The sequence below is a fragment of the Rhagoletis pomonella genome, unplaced genomic scaffold (assembly GCF_013731165.1).
Source record: "Rhagoletis pomonella isolate Grant_MI unplaced genomic scaffold, Rhpom_1.0 Rhpom_scaffold_00002, whole genome shotgun sequence".
NCBI classification, from domain to species: Eukaryota; Metazoa; Arthropoda; class Insecta; order Diptera; family Tephritidae; genus Rhagoletis; species Rhagoletis pomonella.
In genome coordinates this window covers 49,502,131-49,517,533 of record NW_023458556.1, presented here as the reverse complement: position 1 = coordinate 49,517,533, position 15,403 = coordinate 49,502,131, and the positions used below count along the sequence as shown (strand labels likewise).

Below are 15,403 nucleotides of genomic sequence, written 5' to 3'. Positions count from 1 at the left end.
GAAAGTATTTAACGAGGTACCCGCTGGTGGTAGGAGAGGAGGAGCATTCTCTGCGTTAGAAAACTAGGTTTGGAAGGACTTGGCTTCACTTGGAACTTCCAATTGGCGTCATTTGGCACAGAAGAGACTGGCGTGCTTTATTGGACACTGTTTAAATCACTTACTGCGCCAACCAAGAAATAGAAGCGAAATAACAGATTCCTTTATTCTACTTGTTAGTTTACAAGTCGCTTTTTGAATCAAATGATTTAGTTGGATGACTTAAATTTTATAGCAGTAATAAATTCCTTATCAAATTAATAAAAAGCTTTTTTGCGTTTTTACCTTTCTGAAGCTTTTGCACTTAACACCAAATTAAAGTGAAAGTTTTGTGTAAAACACTGCTGCCTTTATTCGCTCATTCAGTTCTATTCAGTGATCGCGTATGAAAATACACAACGCGGAAAATCATTCTAAATATAGAATCCAATAAAAATAAACACTTTCTACATTTGCATATCCAACCAAGTAGATACTTATTTACCAACAATAAAGGCTAACAGTGATTTCGATTCCATAATAAGAAAACATTTAAAGTGTTTTCTCCATAAACGAAGTTGTAAAATGGATTTGCTTTTTCTAAGCAAGCGAATTTTCCTGGGCACCGAACGGGAATTCCTCAATGGTGGCATTATTGTCGACACAGAGGGCATCATACGTAAGATTTTGCGCACTGCGCAAGAGGTGAATACCTATGTATACAACACGGAATCGGAAGCGGTGAGCAAAAAAGAGAGAAATAAAACATTTTGCCGGTTAGCAGGCGGTTGTTAGAGAGCATCTTTAAAAATATGCGCTATTTGTTTGGGTTTGTCGTAGGTCTATGATTTTGGCGACAAAGTGCTTATGCCGGGTCTGATAGACGCCAATGTGAATATCAGCGAGCCGGGGCGTAAGGATTGGGAGGGATTTATGGCGGCAACAAAAGCAGCAGCTGCCGGCGGTTTCACCACGATCATCGATAGACCTACGTACGTGCATACTTTTAGACAGATGTGCTACACATTTTGTTGATAAACTAACTTTTCGTTTTAGTAACACCATACCGCCCACCACCAGCGTAGCGGCGCTAAAAACGAAAACTGGTGTGGCGCGTGGAAAGCTTTACGTGGATGTCGGATTTTGGGGTGGCCTAGTACCTGAGAATGTCAAAGAAGCTGATACGTTGCTGGGTGCTGGCGTTATCGGACTGCAGTGCACACTTTCGCCCACACCGGCACCAATTGGAGATGCTTTTCCCGCCATAAATCGTAAAGATCTTGAAGATGTGATCGATAAGCTGGAGGATGGCACAGTTATAGCTGTAAGAATGTGAACATGGAATTTGATAAGCTTTCGTTTCTATGAGACCGAAAGGTGTTAGGAAACCAATACAAGTACATTTAGTAAAGTTTTGTGAAAAAATATCCCCGAAACGAAAGCATATCGCTCTTAAATGAGTAATGAATAATGTAGAATTAACCACTTCTTAATGTATACAGTTTAGTGCCGAGTTGCCTCTAAAGAATGCCATAGAGCCCAATGAGGAAGAACCCAAAAAATATGAGTCCTTCTTGCGCACACGTCCCGAAGAAATGGAAGTAAATGCCGTGCAACTGATCAGTCAATTGGCCACGGCAAATAAGGGGTAGATATTTACGCTTGTTGAAATTTACAACAAAAAAGTCATAAGATACATTCGTTTTTTTGATGTTCCAGCAAACATATGCATATCATGAACATAAGCTCCGCCGAAGTGTTGCCCATTGTGGCGCAATGCAAACGCGCCGGCGCAAATCTGACTGCTGAAACTTGTCCCCATTACCTTGCATTGTCTTCAGAGCAAATCGAAGATTGTCATACCGAGTTCAAAGCCCAGCCTCCGATACGCGTGAAGTCAAATCAGCCCCGGTTATGGGACGCTCTAAAAGCTGGTTGCTTGGATATTATTGCCTCAAATCATTCGCCAGCGACGCCAGGAGTGAAGTGTTTAAATTACGGACGTGCGCGTGGAAACTTTTTGAATGCTTGGCCTGGCGTCTCGTCGTTGCAACTGGGTAAGTTTAACGGTCTTATTAGGATTCTCGTAGTTGACTCAATTGTGCGTTGAAAAATTGAATTTTAGACCCTAACACCTTATGTATATGGCGTACTGCTAAGTCGGTCCTTGCCTGAGTATTTACACAAGAACTAACAGCGCTGTAAGCACCATTATAATACGGTTTCTCTGCGACCTATGATAGTATCGATTTTCGCGATTTTTTAGTTTCTTCAAACCACCTAGACTTTTCGCTGAATCTACTTATGTTAGTAATGTAGTTTTTAGAAATTTCCTTTAGGCGAGCCAGTGATGCGCTCTCGCGAGAGTTAATTTTAGACGTTTCCCTACTTTCGTTGAGATTAGGCCTATCGTTGAAGTTTGCTGCATGCTCAGCAAGTCACCTGTGTCCCGTGATCGTGTCTGTTGACTATATTTTCTCTTTACCTCCATCCGAAGTCTTCCGCCCTTCATTCGTTATCAGATGCTTTGATCCTAGCTAATTTATGAGTCCCCTCGTTACTGTGTACGTTAGTAAGATACTATCGATTTAGTCATCAAGATTAAATATCACACACCGACAATCACTTACTATTTTAGATTTTTTGTACGGTTTTTGTTTACGAGAGACAGTCAGTGTGGAACTTTAACCGATCTAAACCTTCTTCTGTCTAAGTACCAATCACCCCGATATTGCCGTCAGGGATTTAGTCGGGAGGTGGTTTAAGCGCGGAGCTGTAGATTTGTTACAGTCCTCATGCAGTCTGTTGAAAAGCTGCATCAACTTGGAACAGTCTCCGTTTTGTTTTAAAATAAGATATAAAAAACGCACCTTAGTCGGGTCCATTTATACCCAACCACCATAGTCACGTTCGCTTACGCTCTTACCTTCCCGAACGTCTCTTCGGCTAGCTGTTTCTCGTCTGACCTTCTGGTTTATTTCTACAATTTCCGTATTTACTGGATTCCAAGCATTTTTTGAGCTCAACGTGATATCAACTTGGTTGTTTTGTCGCAGCTGGTCATCAGTAAACGATGCTTTTATAATAGATATATTGTCTTCATAAAATGGGCAGACAAGCATGACGTTTATTGTAAGAGTATCTGCAATAAGCATTAAGTTATTGTAAACTAGGCATAAGGCGATTGTGTCTATAACATATCGTCACTAGAGACGAACCCGTGCATAATAAAAACTTCGGCGAAGGAAGACGCGTAATCATAGATTTATACTTGGCCAAGGATTGCCACTTCAGCATTATTCGCCAAAAATCTTTACGGAATGTACATACTATTACAACCGCAAACATAGTTGACCGCGAAAATAAGTTTACGCATCTTTCTTCGCCGCCAACTATGTTAAGAGTCTTTCTTCGCTGAATTTTTTTTTATGCGCCTTTTTTCGCGATCAACTTTTGAGCTCGCGCCTTTATTCGTGTCTAGTGACGATATGTTACCGAGTTATCAGTCTAGCCCTTAAGGCATGACCGCCCAGGACACAATCTTGTAAATAGGTAGCGGAATAAAGATTCGTGCCTTATTTGATAGCGGGAATGCCGGACGTGTTTTAACACCCACTTAGCCTTCTGAGTATAATCTGATTGTTTGCCTGATTCTAAAAGCTTATAAAGAATACCATTATATTCGTAATGCTTCGACATCCAACAGCCTGACTATTTCAGTCTGGTTGAAAATTTCTTCTACTTAATTTCTCTCGTAGCCCCTGCACAATTTGCTCGTTAAATCCTACTAATTTTTCTGACATGGTATGTGTGTATTGCTTATCTACGATATTTAGTATAATGTACCGCATGTGAATATTGGCCTTATTATAGCCTTGTACATCCTCAGGGCAAGTTTCGGATTTAGTTCCCAAATCCTACTGAAGGCGACCTTGCATGATGTACAACAGGTTATATATGTTCTTTTTCTGCGTCTTTAGACATTTTTATTCCAGCTCAGTTTGGTATCTAATGCAACTCCCGGGTACTTAGCCATTGGGCCAAGGCAGTCTAAATTGCTAATAGGATTCCTGCCTATATGTGGTGGGCTCTCGTTAGTTTGGATCTACATAAAAGGGAACTGAGTTGAACATCTAACGGTCTTTCCAGTGCTCTTAGCATGCAGGATATACGACTCTTTGACTTTTTCCGGTTGGTGGACGAAAACAAGTTTGACACTCTTCCAGTTTTGTAAAATATAAGTCAAACGGACTTTGTTCGCCCTTTCTACGGTAGGTTCCTTAATAATAATAATAATAATAGATTGGCGCTTACACATATGTCAGTGTTTGGCCGAGCTTCTCCTCCAATTTGTGGCGTGCGCCTTGATGTTGTCACACAAAGCGGAGGGACCTACAGTTTTACGCCGACTCCGAACGGCGATTTTATTTTTATGAGAAGCTGTTTTTCATGGCAAAATACACTCGGAGGTTTGCCATTGCCTGCCGAGGGACGACCGTTGTTAAGAAAAACCGTTTTCTATATTTTTGCGATGTTGCTTTGACCTGGGTTTGAACCCAGGCGTTGTGGAGCGGAAGCGCGCACTGCTTACCACTACACCACAGCGGCCGACAAGGTTCCTTTACTTTCTGGAAAATGATTTATTGCTTATTTTGTTGTTTCTTTGTCCACAATCGAGTTCAGTAATTCTTTTGATGATAGCAATAGGCCCGTTTAGGCCCTCCTCCATAGGTGGTGTCCATGCATCATTTCCTGTTCTAATAGAGGTTTTATTGGTAACTTCTCTGACACGAATTTGTTCACTCCGGCAGAACCTCTTCACCGCCTTTTTATACTTTTTCTTTGCATCTTTGTATGATTGGCATTATTTTGACTTGCAGCGTTCTATGGCGAATTTTCTGACTTTCCTAAGCTTCGAAATTCAATTTTCCTTAAATTGAGCACCTATCAGGGCGATTCTGAACAGAAACTCCGCGGGAGTTTTTCTCTTTTCCCTTTCCTCTTATCATGAAGAAAAACTCCCCGAGGATTTTTTATTTCAAATGGCGGAGTTGAGCTGTAAAAAATGTGTCAAACAGCTCTCGGAATTTCCTCCTCCCAAATTTTCGGGGAAAATGCTACTCCCTGGGAGTTAATTATTGGAGGATTTCTTTCTCGGGAGAAACAAATTCCCGGAGAACAAACTCCCCGGGATTATTCAGAATTGGGCTGTATGCCTCTGCAATAATTTGATCAGGCTAGTAGATACAGGATTATGCAGGTGATTAGTGAATCAGAATTTTTTTATTTTACTCGTATTTTATTTCTTTTTATTTATTTTTTGTTATAATATTATGTCTTCAATTTCTTACACTGTGGCTTCAGGACTACCAGTCGTATGGACACACTGTCAAGCCCATGGACTGGGTATGGAACATATTTATCGGCTTATGTGCCAAAATCCGGCAGTTCTCTGTGGTCTTTCCAGCTTTAAGAGTAAAATTGAGGAAGGCTATGATGCTGATTTTTGCATCTGGGATCCAGAAGAGGAGTTCAACGTCTCAGCGGATATGCTCTACTCTACCAATAAGGTTTGTAGTTACATACATATGTAGGAGGAAAATTGAATGGCAGATTGAGTGAAAATAGTCGAACTATATGTACATATATACAAATGTATTTGTATTACAGGCCACCCCCTACATGGATCAGCGCTTGCGTGGTGTAGTGCATGCCACCATTGTGCGCGGATTGCACGTCTATCAGCAATATGAGGGTTTCGGTCAGCCACTAGGCAAGGTGCTGTTGCGCAAAAGCACTAAAAAGCTTGTGAAATTTGTTCGAATGTAAAGGAAGGCATAATAACTGAAATACATATAGCCACAAGCAAGGTTCAATCTTGGCCACATGCTTTAGGTCTTTAATCACGTAAAAAATTCTTGCAAGAAAGGATTCGAAAGCTTTTTCTTAGTTTTAATTCCTGTAAAACACTACCTCCGCAAATAAAAGGTACAGCTTGGCTTATGGAGATTTGTGTGGTGTTTATGGTGATAAGGGCTTTTAACTTATAAATCAAGTTTTTCGTTATGGAAATTTCGATTAATCCAACTCTTCAAAAAATGTTATAAAAACTAAAAAATAAAAGAAAACTAAATTAAAGAAAGAAAAATTAAACAAAATGAAAATAAAATAACACAATTTTTTAAAAATTAAATGGAATCAAAAAAAAAATGTTTTGAAAACAGTAAAATCTAAAAATTAAATTAGAAAAAGATAAACATTAAACCAAAAAAGAAGAAATAAGAAAATCTTCAAAAAATAATTTTAATTTTTAAACAAAATCTAGAAATTTAAAGAAAATTTAATTAAAAACCCTAAAATAAGATCCTAAAAATTAAATGACATAAAAAATTTATTTTGATTTTTAAAACAATAACATCTAAAAATAAAAGAAAATTAATATAATAAAAAAACAAATTAAATAAAAAAATAAAACATAAATGAAAAAATATTAGAAAAATTAGAAAAATTTAATGGAGTTTTTAGAAATTTCCATTAGACGTCCCAGTGATGTGATCTCGCAAAAGATAATGAATATACAAAAAATTTTTAGCGAAAAACACATCCGACTTCAATTCTCATATGAAAATTTAGGTCCACCTCTGAGACAATACCTTTCCGATAAAAAATTATCGAAATCAGTTGACGTGGTCCAAAATTATGTGCTAAAATATTGATAACCTTCTCCTTTTTTGAAATCGGTTATGAAGAAAACTAAATTAAAGAAAAAAATTAATAAAATGAAAATAAAGAAAAATAAAATAAAGTAATTTTTTAAAAATAAATAGAATAAAAAAAAAATATTTAAGAATAAAAAAATCTAAAAATTAAATTAGAAGAAGATAAAGACTAAATCAAACAAGAAGAAAATAGTACTTAAAATTTAAAACAATAACTAAAATAAGATCCTAAAAATTAAATTAAATAAAAAACATATACATATTTACCTAATTAAATTAAAAAAGAAAAAATGTAATTTAAAGATTGAAAAATAAATTCCGATGCCCTAGGGCTCGAACTCGCATCTCTCGAATGGCTTTGCTCACTCGGCCGTAGCGACTATTGGAGCGATGCGAGCTAAATGAAATAAAATTGCTTTCTCTCAAATGAGTTTTTCGCCAGTGGAAGTTTGCACCAAGTCATACGATATGGCCAGAATTTCATACTTTTATGTTAATGAATTGATCTTCATTAACGTGCATTTAAATCCTCCAGGACAACTGGGACTACACTTTTCTGATAAACTTATTTATCAATAAACATGGCAACAAGAAATATTTCGGGAATAAAACAGAATGGAAATTAGTAACTATGGATGAGTAGAAAAATATAATAACAACGGTTAAACACTGTCATTATCTTTTTAGCTCGATGCTTGCAGGGATAGCAGCCTTTGAGTGTCCTTCATATTGATTAAGCATTTTGAGTGTCATTACATACTGACATCTTCTTCTTATTTGGCGCTATAATCGTTTGTCGGTTAGGACCGAGACCAAAAAGCTTCTCAAATCGCCTCCCTCCTGTGCAAATTTGCGCCAGTTTTTCATCCCGAGTGCAGATGGGTCTTTCTTCACTTGGCCCCTCCATTTTGTTCGTGAGCGCCCTTACTTTCGTTGTCCACCCATGGGTGCTAAGTGAAGGGATATTTTCAAAGGAGCGTCGTCATCCATGCGTTCAAGCCAGCGCAATCGTTATATTTATATGCGCTTAACTAAGACGTTAAAAAGTTCATACAGTTGGTAATTCTATCTTCTCCGTAGATATTACGTAGAGTAGGTCTCTCTATAACACCCAAAGCCATCTCATCTTTGTTTGACATCGTCCATGTTTCTGCGCCTTAACGGGCAGAACGGGCAGGACGAGAAACTTGAAGAGCGTAATTTTTGTTCGCCAAGAGATGGCTCGCTTTTTCAATTGCCTATCGCGCCCGAAATAGCACCTGTTGGCAAGAGTTATTCTTCGCTTGATCTGCAGGCTGACGTTGTTGGTGGTGTTTATGCTGGATCCTAGGTAAACAAAGTCTTTCACTACTTTAAAGTTGAAGCTGCCAACAGTAAACAGTGTGCATCGAAACGCGTGGACTCTTTATATAATGTCAGGAGGTATTTTGTCTTGTCTTCATTCACCACTAGACCAACCTCTTTAGCTCCTTTTCTAAACGGGAAAATGCTGCAGTTACGTCCCTTTGTTTCAGACCGATGATGTCGATATCATCTGCATATTCCAGCGATATCGTTCTTTTGCTATATATGGTACCGCTGCGATTCAGATTGGCAGCTCTTATTAAGCTTTCCAGCATCAGACTAAAGAAATCGCACGAGAGTGAATCGCCTTGTCTAAAACCTCGTTTGGTTTCAAGCAGCGGGAAGAGGTCCTCCCAAATACTTACATACAGTTTAAATATTCTTTTATGCGCATTAACATTTTTGTGTTCGTGTGAAAAAGTAGCTTATGTCGAAAGGCTGGCTTTTGTATAAATCGGCATTCGCGGCATATGATTGCGAATGACTCACTGGCGCTGAGCTGTTGAACAGCATTTGGCAAATAAACGTGCAAGAAATAGTTCCGATACTGAAAAGTCAATATTCTTATTAAGTCTCATCAAAAAATTCCTTGTCTTTTAAAGAATAAAGGGAATGCCGCATTATACTAAAGCCAGACTTTCGACATAAGCTACTTTTGCATACGAACACAGATTGGTTTAACGAATACAATTTTGTGTTACGGTTGTTGTAGCAGATACTTAGCCTTACTTAGATCGGATAGTGTTTCAATCCATGTCGTTACGCTGAACTAACGATAAGTACAGGAAACGTAATTTTTCTACAGGGTCGACCAAAGGGAGACTGGTATTAGCTGAGTTGAGTTGTGAAGAGGTGGCTGGTGTCGTGGGGAATCACCGCATGCTGGACACTAATTGGGGATGCTGCTTAGGCGACTGCAGTGTCCATACCATAATTGGGCCAATATGACGCGGGTCTGTCGCGGCAAATGAAACTCATTCTCTTTAACAGTTGGTGCTTGTATCGATGTCGACATCCACAGGACGGGAGTCTGTACACATAGTCGGTAATAGCCTTCTTCTGAATGTCATTTGTAGCCTATCTGTACAGTCTCGGCTTCAACGTCTGTTGTACATGCTACTGGACCTCGTACTTCAGCTCACAGATATGCCTTCCGACGGGACTGAGTGAGGACTGTGCATGAAGCAAGCGTCTGTTCGGGTGCTCACGTCTATAACACCCTATTAGGAACAGCTTGCTGAGCGTAATTGTTGGGCCTCACTGTGTATGTGATGTTCAGAAGGCAATGCATGTCTGAAGCTTCGTCCACGGGATGTTCAGAAGGCAATGCATGTCTGAAGCTTCGTCCACGGGATGTTCACCGTCGGAATTGGTTCGCCAACGACGTGAATATCTATTGTAGCCTGACCTCTTTCGTACAGGTGGTAAAAATGACTGCCGAGTATTATGTAACTCATACGCCACGGTGCACAAATATCATTCCACAGGAACCATTCTTTTATTGTTAGCTTTAGAGCTCTTATTTTGCTAATAAGCAGGTTATAGTCATCAAGATCGGTTTCATGGATAGGTTGAATGCTAGTGATTCATAGCAATTTAGGCCTAAACGTAACTGTTTGCAGATTTCTTTTCAACAAATCTTACTAATATTATAAATGTGAAAGTTTGTATGTTTGGATGTTTGGGAAATCATCACGCGGAAAAGACTGAACGGATTTGCATGAAATTTTGTACGCAGATAGCTTAATGGTCAGATTGGTTAATAGGCTATTTTTTTTAAAGAGTTGCCACCTGTTAAAAAAGTTTAATTTATTTAATATGCGGGAACGACTGAATGGATTTGCATGACAATTTGCACACAGATAGCTTATGACCTAAATTGGAAAATAGGCTACTTTTCTTAAGAGTTGTCACCTGTTAAAAAAGTTTCATTAAATTAATACGCGGAAACGACTGAATGGATTTGCATGAAATTTTTCAGGCAGATAGCTTATGACCTACAGTGGAAAATAGGCTAATCTTTGGAAGAGTTGCCAGCTGCTAAAAAAGTTTAATTTATTTAATATGCGGGAACGACTGAACGGATTTGCATGAAATTTTGCACACAGATAGCTTATGACCTAGGTTGGAAGGTAGGCTATTTTATTTAAAGAGTTGCCATCTGTTAGAAATGTTTAATTTAATTTATACGCGGAAATGAGTGAACTGATTTGCATGGAAGTTTTCACACAGATAGCTTATGAGCTAGGTTGAAAAACTGGCTAATTTTTTTAAGAGTTACCACCTTCTAAAAATGTTTAATTAAATTAATACGCGGAAAAGTCTGAACGGATTTGCATGAAATTTTGCAAGCAGATAGCTTATGAACTACAGTAGAAAATAGGCTAATTTTTTTGAGGAGTTGCCACCTGTTAAAAAAGTTTTAATTAAATTAATACGCGGAAAGGACTGAACAGATTTGCATGACATTTCGCACAGAGATAGCTTGTGACCTATGTCGGGAAATAGGCTACTATTTTAAGAGCTGTCACGTATTAGAAAAGTTTAATTAAATTAATACGCGACCTAGATTGGAAAGTAGGCTACTTTTTTAAGAATTTCCACCTGTTTGAAAATGAAATTTTGCTCAAAGATAGTTTATGACCTGGATTGAAAAATAGGCTACTTCCGATAACTCAAGGCCCCTCCCACACAAATTGGAATTTTCATATTACATACATATCTCTGGAAGTATTTGTGGGAGAGAACTGGAACTTGGTATAGTGATATGTATGTGAAATCAATGTTGGCATTTATCGATTGATGTTTTAATCAGTTAGTTAATTCAATGAAATTCAATCTGATTACGGTTAATCGTGATTAATTTTAATCTGACTAAACAGTTAATCGTAACCGCGATTAAAAAATTAATTTTTAATCACTAACTCTTAATTTGATCAAGTAGGTTTGGTGATTAATTAAGTTATGCTGGAATTTCTCTGTGCACACAAAGCAAGTTAATCTGGTATGACTAAGTCGGGTTTCCTCATCAATCTAAGCAATTTGGTGTGCATTTTCATTAAGACATATATCAACAAACGTTTTACAAACTAGGTTTGTAAAAGTTTCCAGTTTATGTATTACTAATAACAATAATTATTGTTTTTTTATATTATGTGCTTTTTATAAGCATAAAACACAAACTAATTACTATAACTGGTGTTTGGTTTCAAACTCGGGCAAACTAGACAAATTAATCAGATTTTATTTTTAATGGGATTAACGATTAATGTTTTAAATTAATTAAACGGAATCGCAGCCAGCGATTAACGATTAAAAAACTGTCATCATTAATCGTACAGTTGATTACGGCTAATTAATTTTAATCGTCAAACCCGATTAACATTTTAATCGTTATTCAACAGTTTGCCAACACTGTGCGAAACGGAGGAAAACGGACGTTTTTGGAAAAGAGGCGTAGCACCTCCCACACTGACTGAAAGTTTCATATTGCATATCTCTTCAAATGTTTGGGGTAAAGCACTAAAGTTTGGTGTGGAAATACATATGTATGTATGTATGTGAAACTAATACCATACTCATGGGGAAAAATGAGAGTTATTGGAAAAGGTGGTGTAGCAACTCCCATACAAACTGATTTTTCTATGCTGCATATCTCTGGAGGTGTTTATTGCAGAGGACTGGAACTTGGCACCGAGATGTGTATACAAAATTAATTTCATACTCATGGAGAAAAATTTGTGTTATTCAAAAAGGAGGCATGCCGCCTCCCATACATACTAAAGACTTCTTAATATATATCTCTGGAAGGATAGAAAATCTCTCGAAGTATTTTAAATTTGTTATGGAGATTTATTTTATAAGTGCCGCACTGACTGAATAAATTTCATTAAATGGAAAAGGGAGAGCCGGGTTCGGCCTTATAATCTAAAGCTCTCTTGAGGCATTTGCTATAGTAATGAGAAGTGGTATGTTATCAAGGCCATGTTACTAAATTTGAGTTGGAAATATTAGAACCCGCCGTGGCACCTCCAAGAAGGTTACACGTTCACGCGTCGTATACCTGGAACCATTTTAAGGTAAACTTAGAGGGATTGATATCTTTCGTATGTCTAGCGCGCAGACGAGATTTTATAATTTCATAGTTTTAAGCGGCCTCAATACCTCAACTCGCTTAAAAAATAACGAGCTATAACGAAATGGGCACAGAAATAAAATCTAACATCATTAAATTATTTTTCATATTTGTATAAAAGCGTGGGGTGAAACCCGCGGGTATAAGCTAGTATGTTAATATTTTCACAGTTTTTTCACATACTATCAATTCAGTTATTGGCGAAGCAAGGAAAACTGAGTAATTTAGTAATTAAATTCTACTTAGCAAAAAACTTTGCGTAAAGTATGTGTATTTATTTACAATATTTGCTCTTCGTATAATTCGCTTGCATTCTTGATTATAAAATCATCAGTTTGATCATTTGCATTATCATTTAAACCGGCGAGATCATAGTCATTCATATCATCAACGGGATTTTTCTCCTCTTCTACACCCCCATTCTTCTCCTCACTTTCATCGTTCTCCTTAAATTGTTCGCTTTTGTTCAATTTAATATGTGGATGGCGGCATTCGAATATCTTTGCATAGAACACCAGTTTTCTTTGCAGTATTGAATCAATAAAGTACCTTTGAAAATCCTTAGTACGCATCTTACGTGGCCCATTTGCATGATAATGTGTGCTATAGCCTTCAAAGCGATAGATCACCTTAATTGGATAGTGTTTTGGTAAGTATTGGGGCACTATAACGGTAAAGAAGACTTTTGCAACAGCCAATGGATTAGGACAAACGGGTGTGGGCTTCGAAAAAATTGCATCAAGAAAATATCTAGTACCCTTCCTTGGTATAATATGTGACTTGTCGTTTATCCCAAGCGTAAATTTCGTAGCATCTGATAAATGCCACAAATTTATAAAGTCGCGCACTTGTGTGAATATTTCATTGACTGAAAAATCCTGTATAGTAACCCAATCAATACTCTTCTCTTTGTATTCAGCATCGAAGCTAAGAAATTTATGATGTTCTTTTGTGGTCTTAGTCCGAGGCCTTGGATTAGGATAAAAGAATTCGCCTCCCACATCACTCAATATCAGTTGCACGGCTGTATTAACTGTTTCATTAACCGTATTCGTCAATGTTTGCACAATGTCCTCCAGATCGAAATCTTTTATGTTGTTAAGTGATGCTGATCCAACAGGAATGCAGCCATCATTATTATCGGAGCAACTGGTCATTGGATGAGAGGCCATTACAATTAAACAAATCAGAAAATATATGACAAATAGAAGTTAAAAATCTAAAATTTTTGGTATGTAGTTAATTATTTCTTTGAAATGCGTTTTGTACAGAAAACAGTAAATGGTAGGCAAGAAATTACGTTTGTTATGAAGTGGTTACTAAATCCAAGTCATATTCCTACTAACATTGATGATTCATATTTAAAATAATGTGAAAAAACTACGTTTTAATTTATTAATGTAATTAATGTTACATTTTACTTTTGCTTAACTAAAGCAAAAAGAGTATTACTTCAAAACATATCATACCTAACAATCTTATATCTATACTTGTACCAAGACCTTAATTTAAAAGATATAAAATTAAAATTAGTGCTAACTAAATTCTAATTTAATACTTAAAATTGTTGTGTCATGGTATTTTTGTTTTTAAACCCCCAAAGCCAGTTAAATTTTCAGCTGCTAATGAGTAATTTTGTTATTAACCAAAGTTTGAAACACGTCTACAAGCTTACACTTATATTAAGATTTAAATACGTTACAATCATTTTTATTCGCACAGGATATCGAATATGAAACTAGCACTAGCACTCAAATGTTAAAATAAATGTATCAGCAGCAGCGGCACGTTCACCATGTCGCATTTTAACATTCGGTAACATTTTAATTATATATAAACGTATTTAATATAGAATTAAGCGTTCGTTGCATACTTCATATAATCTTACGAAGTTGACTTGAACAGCTGGGTGCAGTCATTGTAAATAATTACTACGCACTACTAGAAATGTATTTTTCTATCTCCCATTCGCCACCATATTTACTCCGGGTAAATGGGAGCAGTACAATCATCGTGCCATACTACCTGATACTTCACGTTGCGATTCATGGGCTTCTGTCTGCCCGTAACAATATTTGGGCAGCCCATCGCGGTATTTGTTTTCATGGGCTACAGAGTGCGAGTTGGTGCGGCACTTAACTAAACACAACTCGAAATGATCCTCTACATGGGCATATACAGCTGCCTGCCGTCCAGTAATTGTGCGCAAGACTAGCTCCAGCAATGTACGCTTTGCCGGGTGCAGGCAGCAAGATACACAATATTCATACATATCACAGCAATGTGTCGTTGCATTGCATGTGTCGCATGTGTAATATTTTGTTTCGGACACTTCCACATCACAGCAATTACTGGGCAGTAGTAGATGTTCGCGACGGCAGAGAAAGCCGCGATCATCGACGAGCAAATCGCGTCCCTGCACAGAGTTGCGGCAACGCATATCTGGATCGTTGGTGCGATTTTGTGGTTCGTCAGGCAGTAGGTGTTCCTGAAGTGTGCGCCAAATGAGCGGACGTGTGCGCTGAACGGTGAGCACATTATCCGCATGTAGGGCGCTAAGACCGCCATGCTAAGGGAAGGTATTTAGATATGGTTAATCAGTAATGGCCATTTGTTGTCGCCAATCAGCACTCACCTTAAGTAAATTCGTTACTAAAAATACTACGGCAAGTAATGTGATGGTAATGTAGAGTATACGTCGGCCAAGAAAGCGTGGCCACATTGTTCTTCGGTATCTTAAATCGACGTAGTCTTCACTGCTGGCACGCTAGCTGCCGAGATTGTAGTCATAGCGCCGCATGTGTTTACAGGGCTCCCTCGAGGTCTCCACCTAAATCTTCATTGGCGTGACCACCATTGTACGTAGTTTTTTAATTTAAAACATTGTAAATTACGATTTTACGATTTATCTAGTACATAATTTTTTATAAAAACAATGCGCCAATAAGTGTTTTCTATTTTTCTTTTTTTTTTTAATGTAGAAATGCCAGTGTGCAGGCGTACAACAAAACAAAAGCACGAATTGCAGCTTGCGAACAGCTGTTGAGTAGTGTTGCCGGATGAATGTAATTTAATTTTTATTTACTTGTTTTTCTGAGTGATTATGAAACTTGGAAACTTCGATTATTTTTATCAAAGAATGTAGAATGTTTGACTTTACCTAGTTGTTGCCCCTGAACGCAAATCT

General features: G+C 37.6%; 3 protein-coding genes across 3 annotated transcripts; 1 reads left to right on the top strand and 2 right to left on the bottom strand.

Moving 5' to 3' along the window:
• Positions 1-391: 391 nt before the first annotated feature.
• LOC118733764 (allantoinase) lies at positions 392-6,049 on the top strand. Its single transcript, XM_036463302.1, has 7 exons — positions 392-759; positions 859-1,010; positions 1,075-1,342; positions 1,521-1,666; positions 1,738-2,075; positions 5,383-5,588; positions 5,689-6,049. Exons 1-7 carry the CDS (start codon positions 604-606, stop codon positions 5,845-5,847), a joined length of 1,425 nt encoding a protein of 474 aa, XP_036319195.1. The 5' UTR covers positions 392-603; the 3' UTR covers positions 5,848-6,049.
• A 6,326-nt stretch (positions 6,050-12,375) lies between these two features.
• LOC118733762 lies at positions 12,376-13,513 on the bottom strand. The gene has a single exon (XM_036463300.1). It carries the CDS (start codon positions 13,386-13,388, stop codon positions 12,495-12,497), a length of 894 nt encoding a protein of 297 aa, XP_036319193.1. The 5' UTR covers positions 13,389-13,513; the 3' UTR covers positions 12,376-12,494.
• Positions 13,514-13,583: 70 nt separating this feature from the next.
• On the bottom strand, positions 13,584-15,144 carry LOC118733763 (SREBP regulating gene protein). Its single transcript, XM_036463301.1, has 2 exons — positions 14,852-15,144; positions 13,584-14,785 (listed from the first exon to the last, which is right to left on the bottom strand). Exons 1-2 carry the CDS (start codon positions 14,936-14,938, stop codon positions 14,225-14,227), a joined length of 648 nt encoding a protein of 215 aa, XP_036319194.1. The 5' UTR covers positions 14,939-15,144; the 3' UTR covers positions 13,584-14,224.
• Positions 15,145-15,403: the final 259 nt, after the last annotated feature.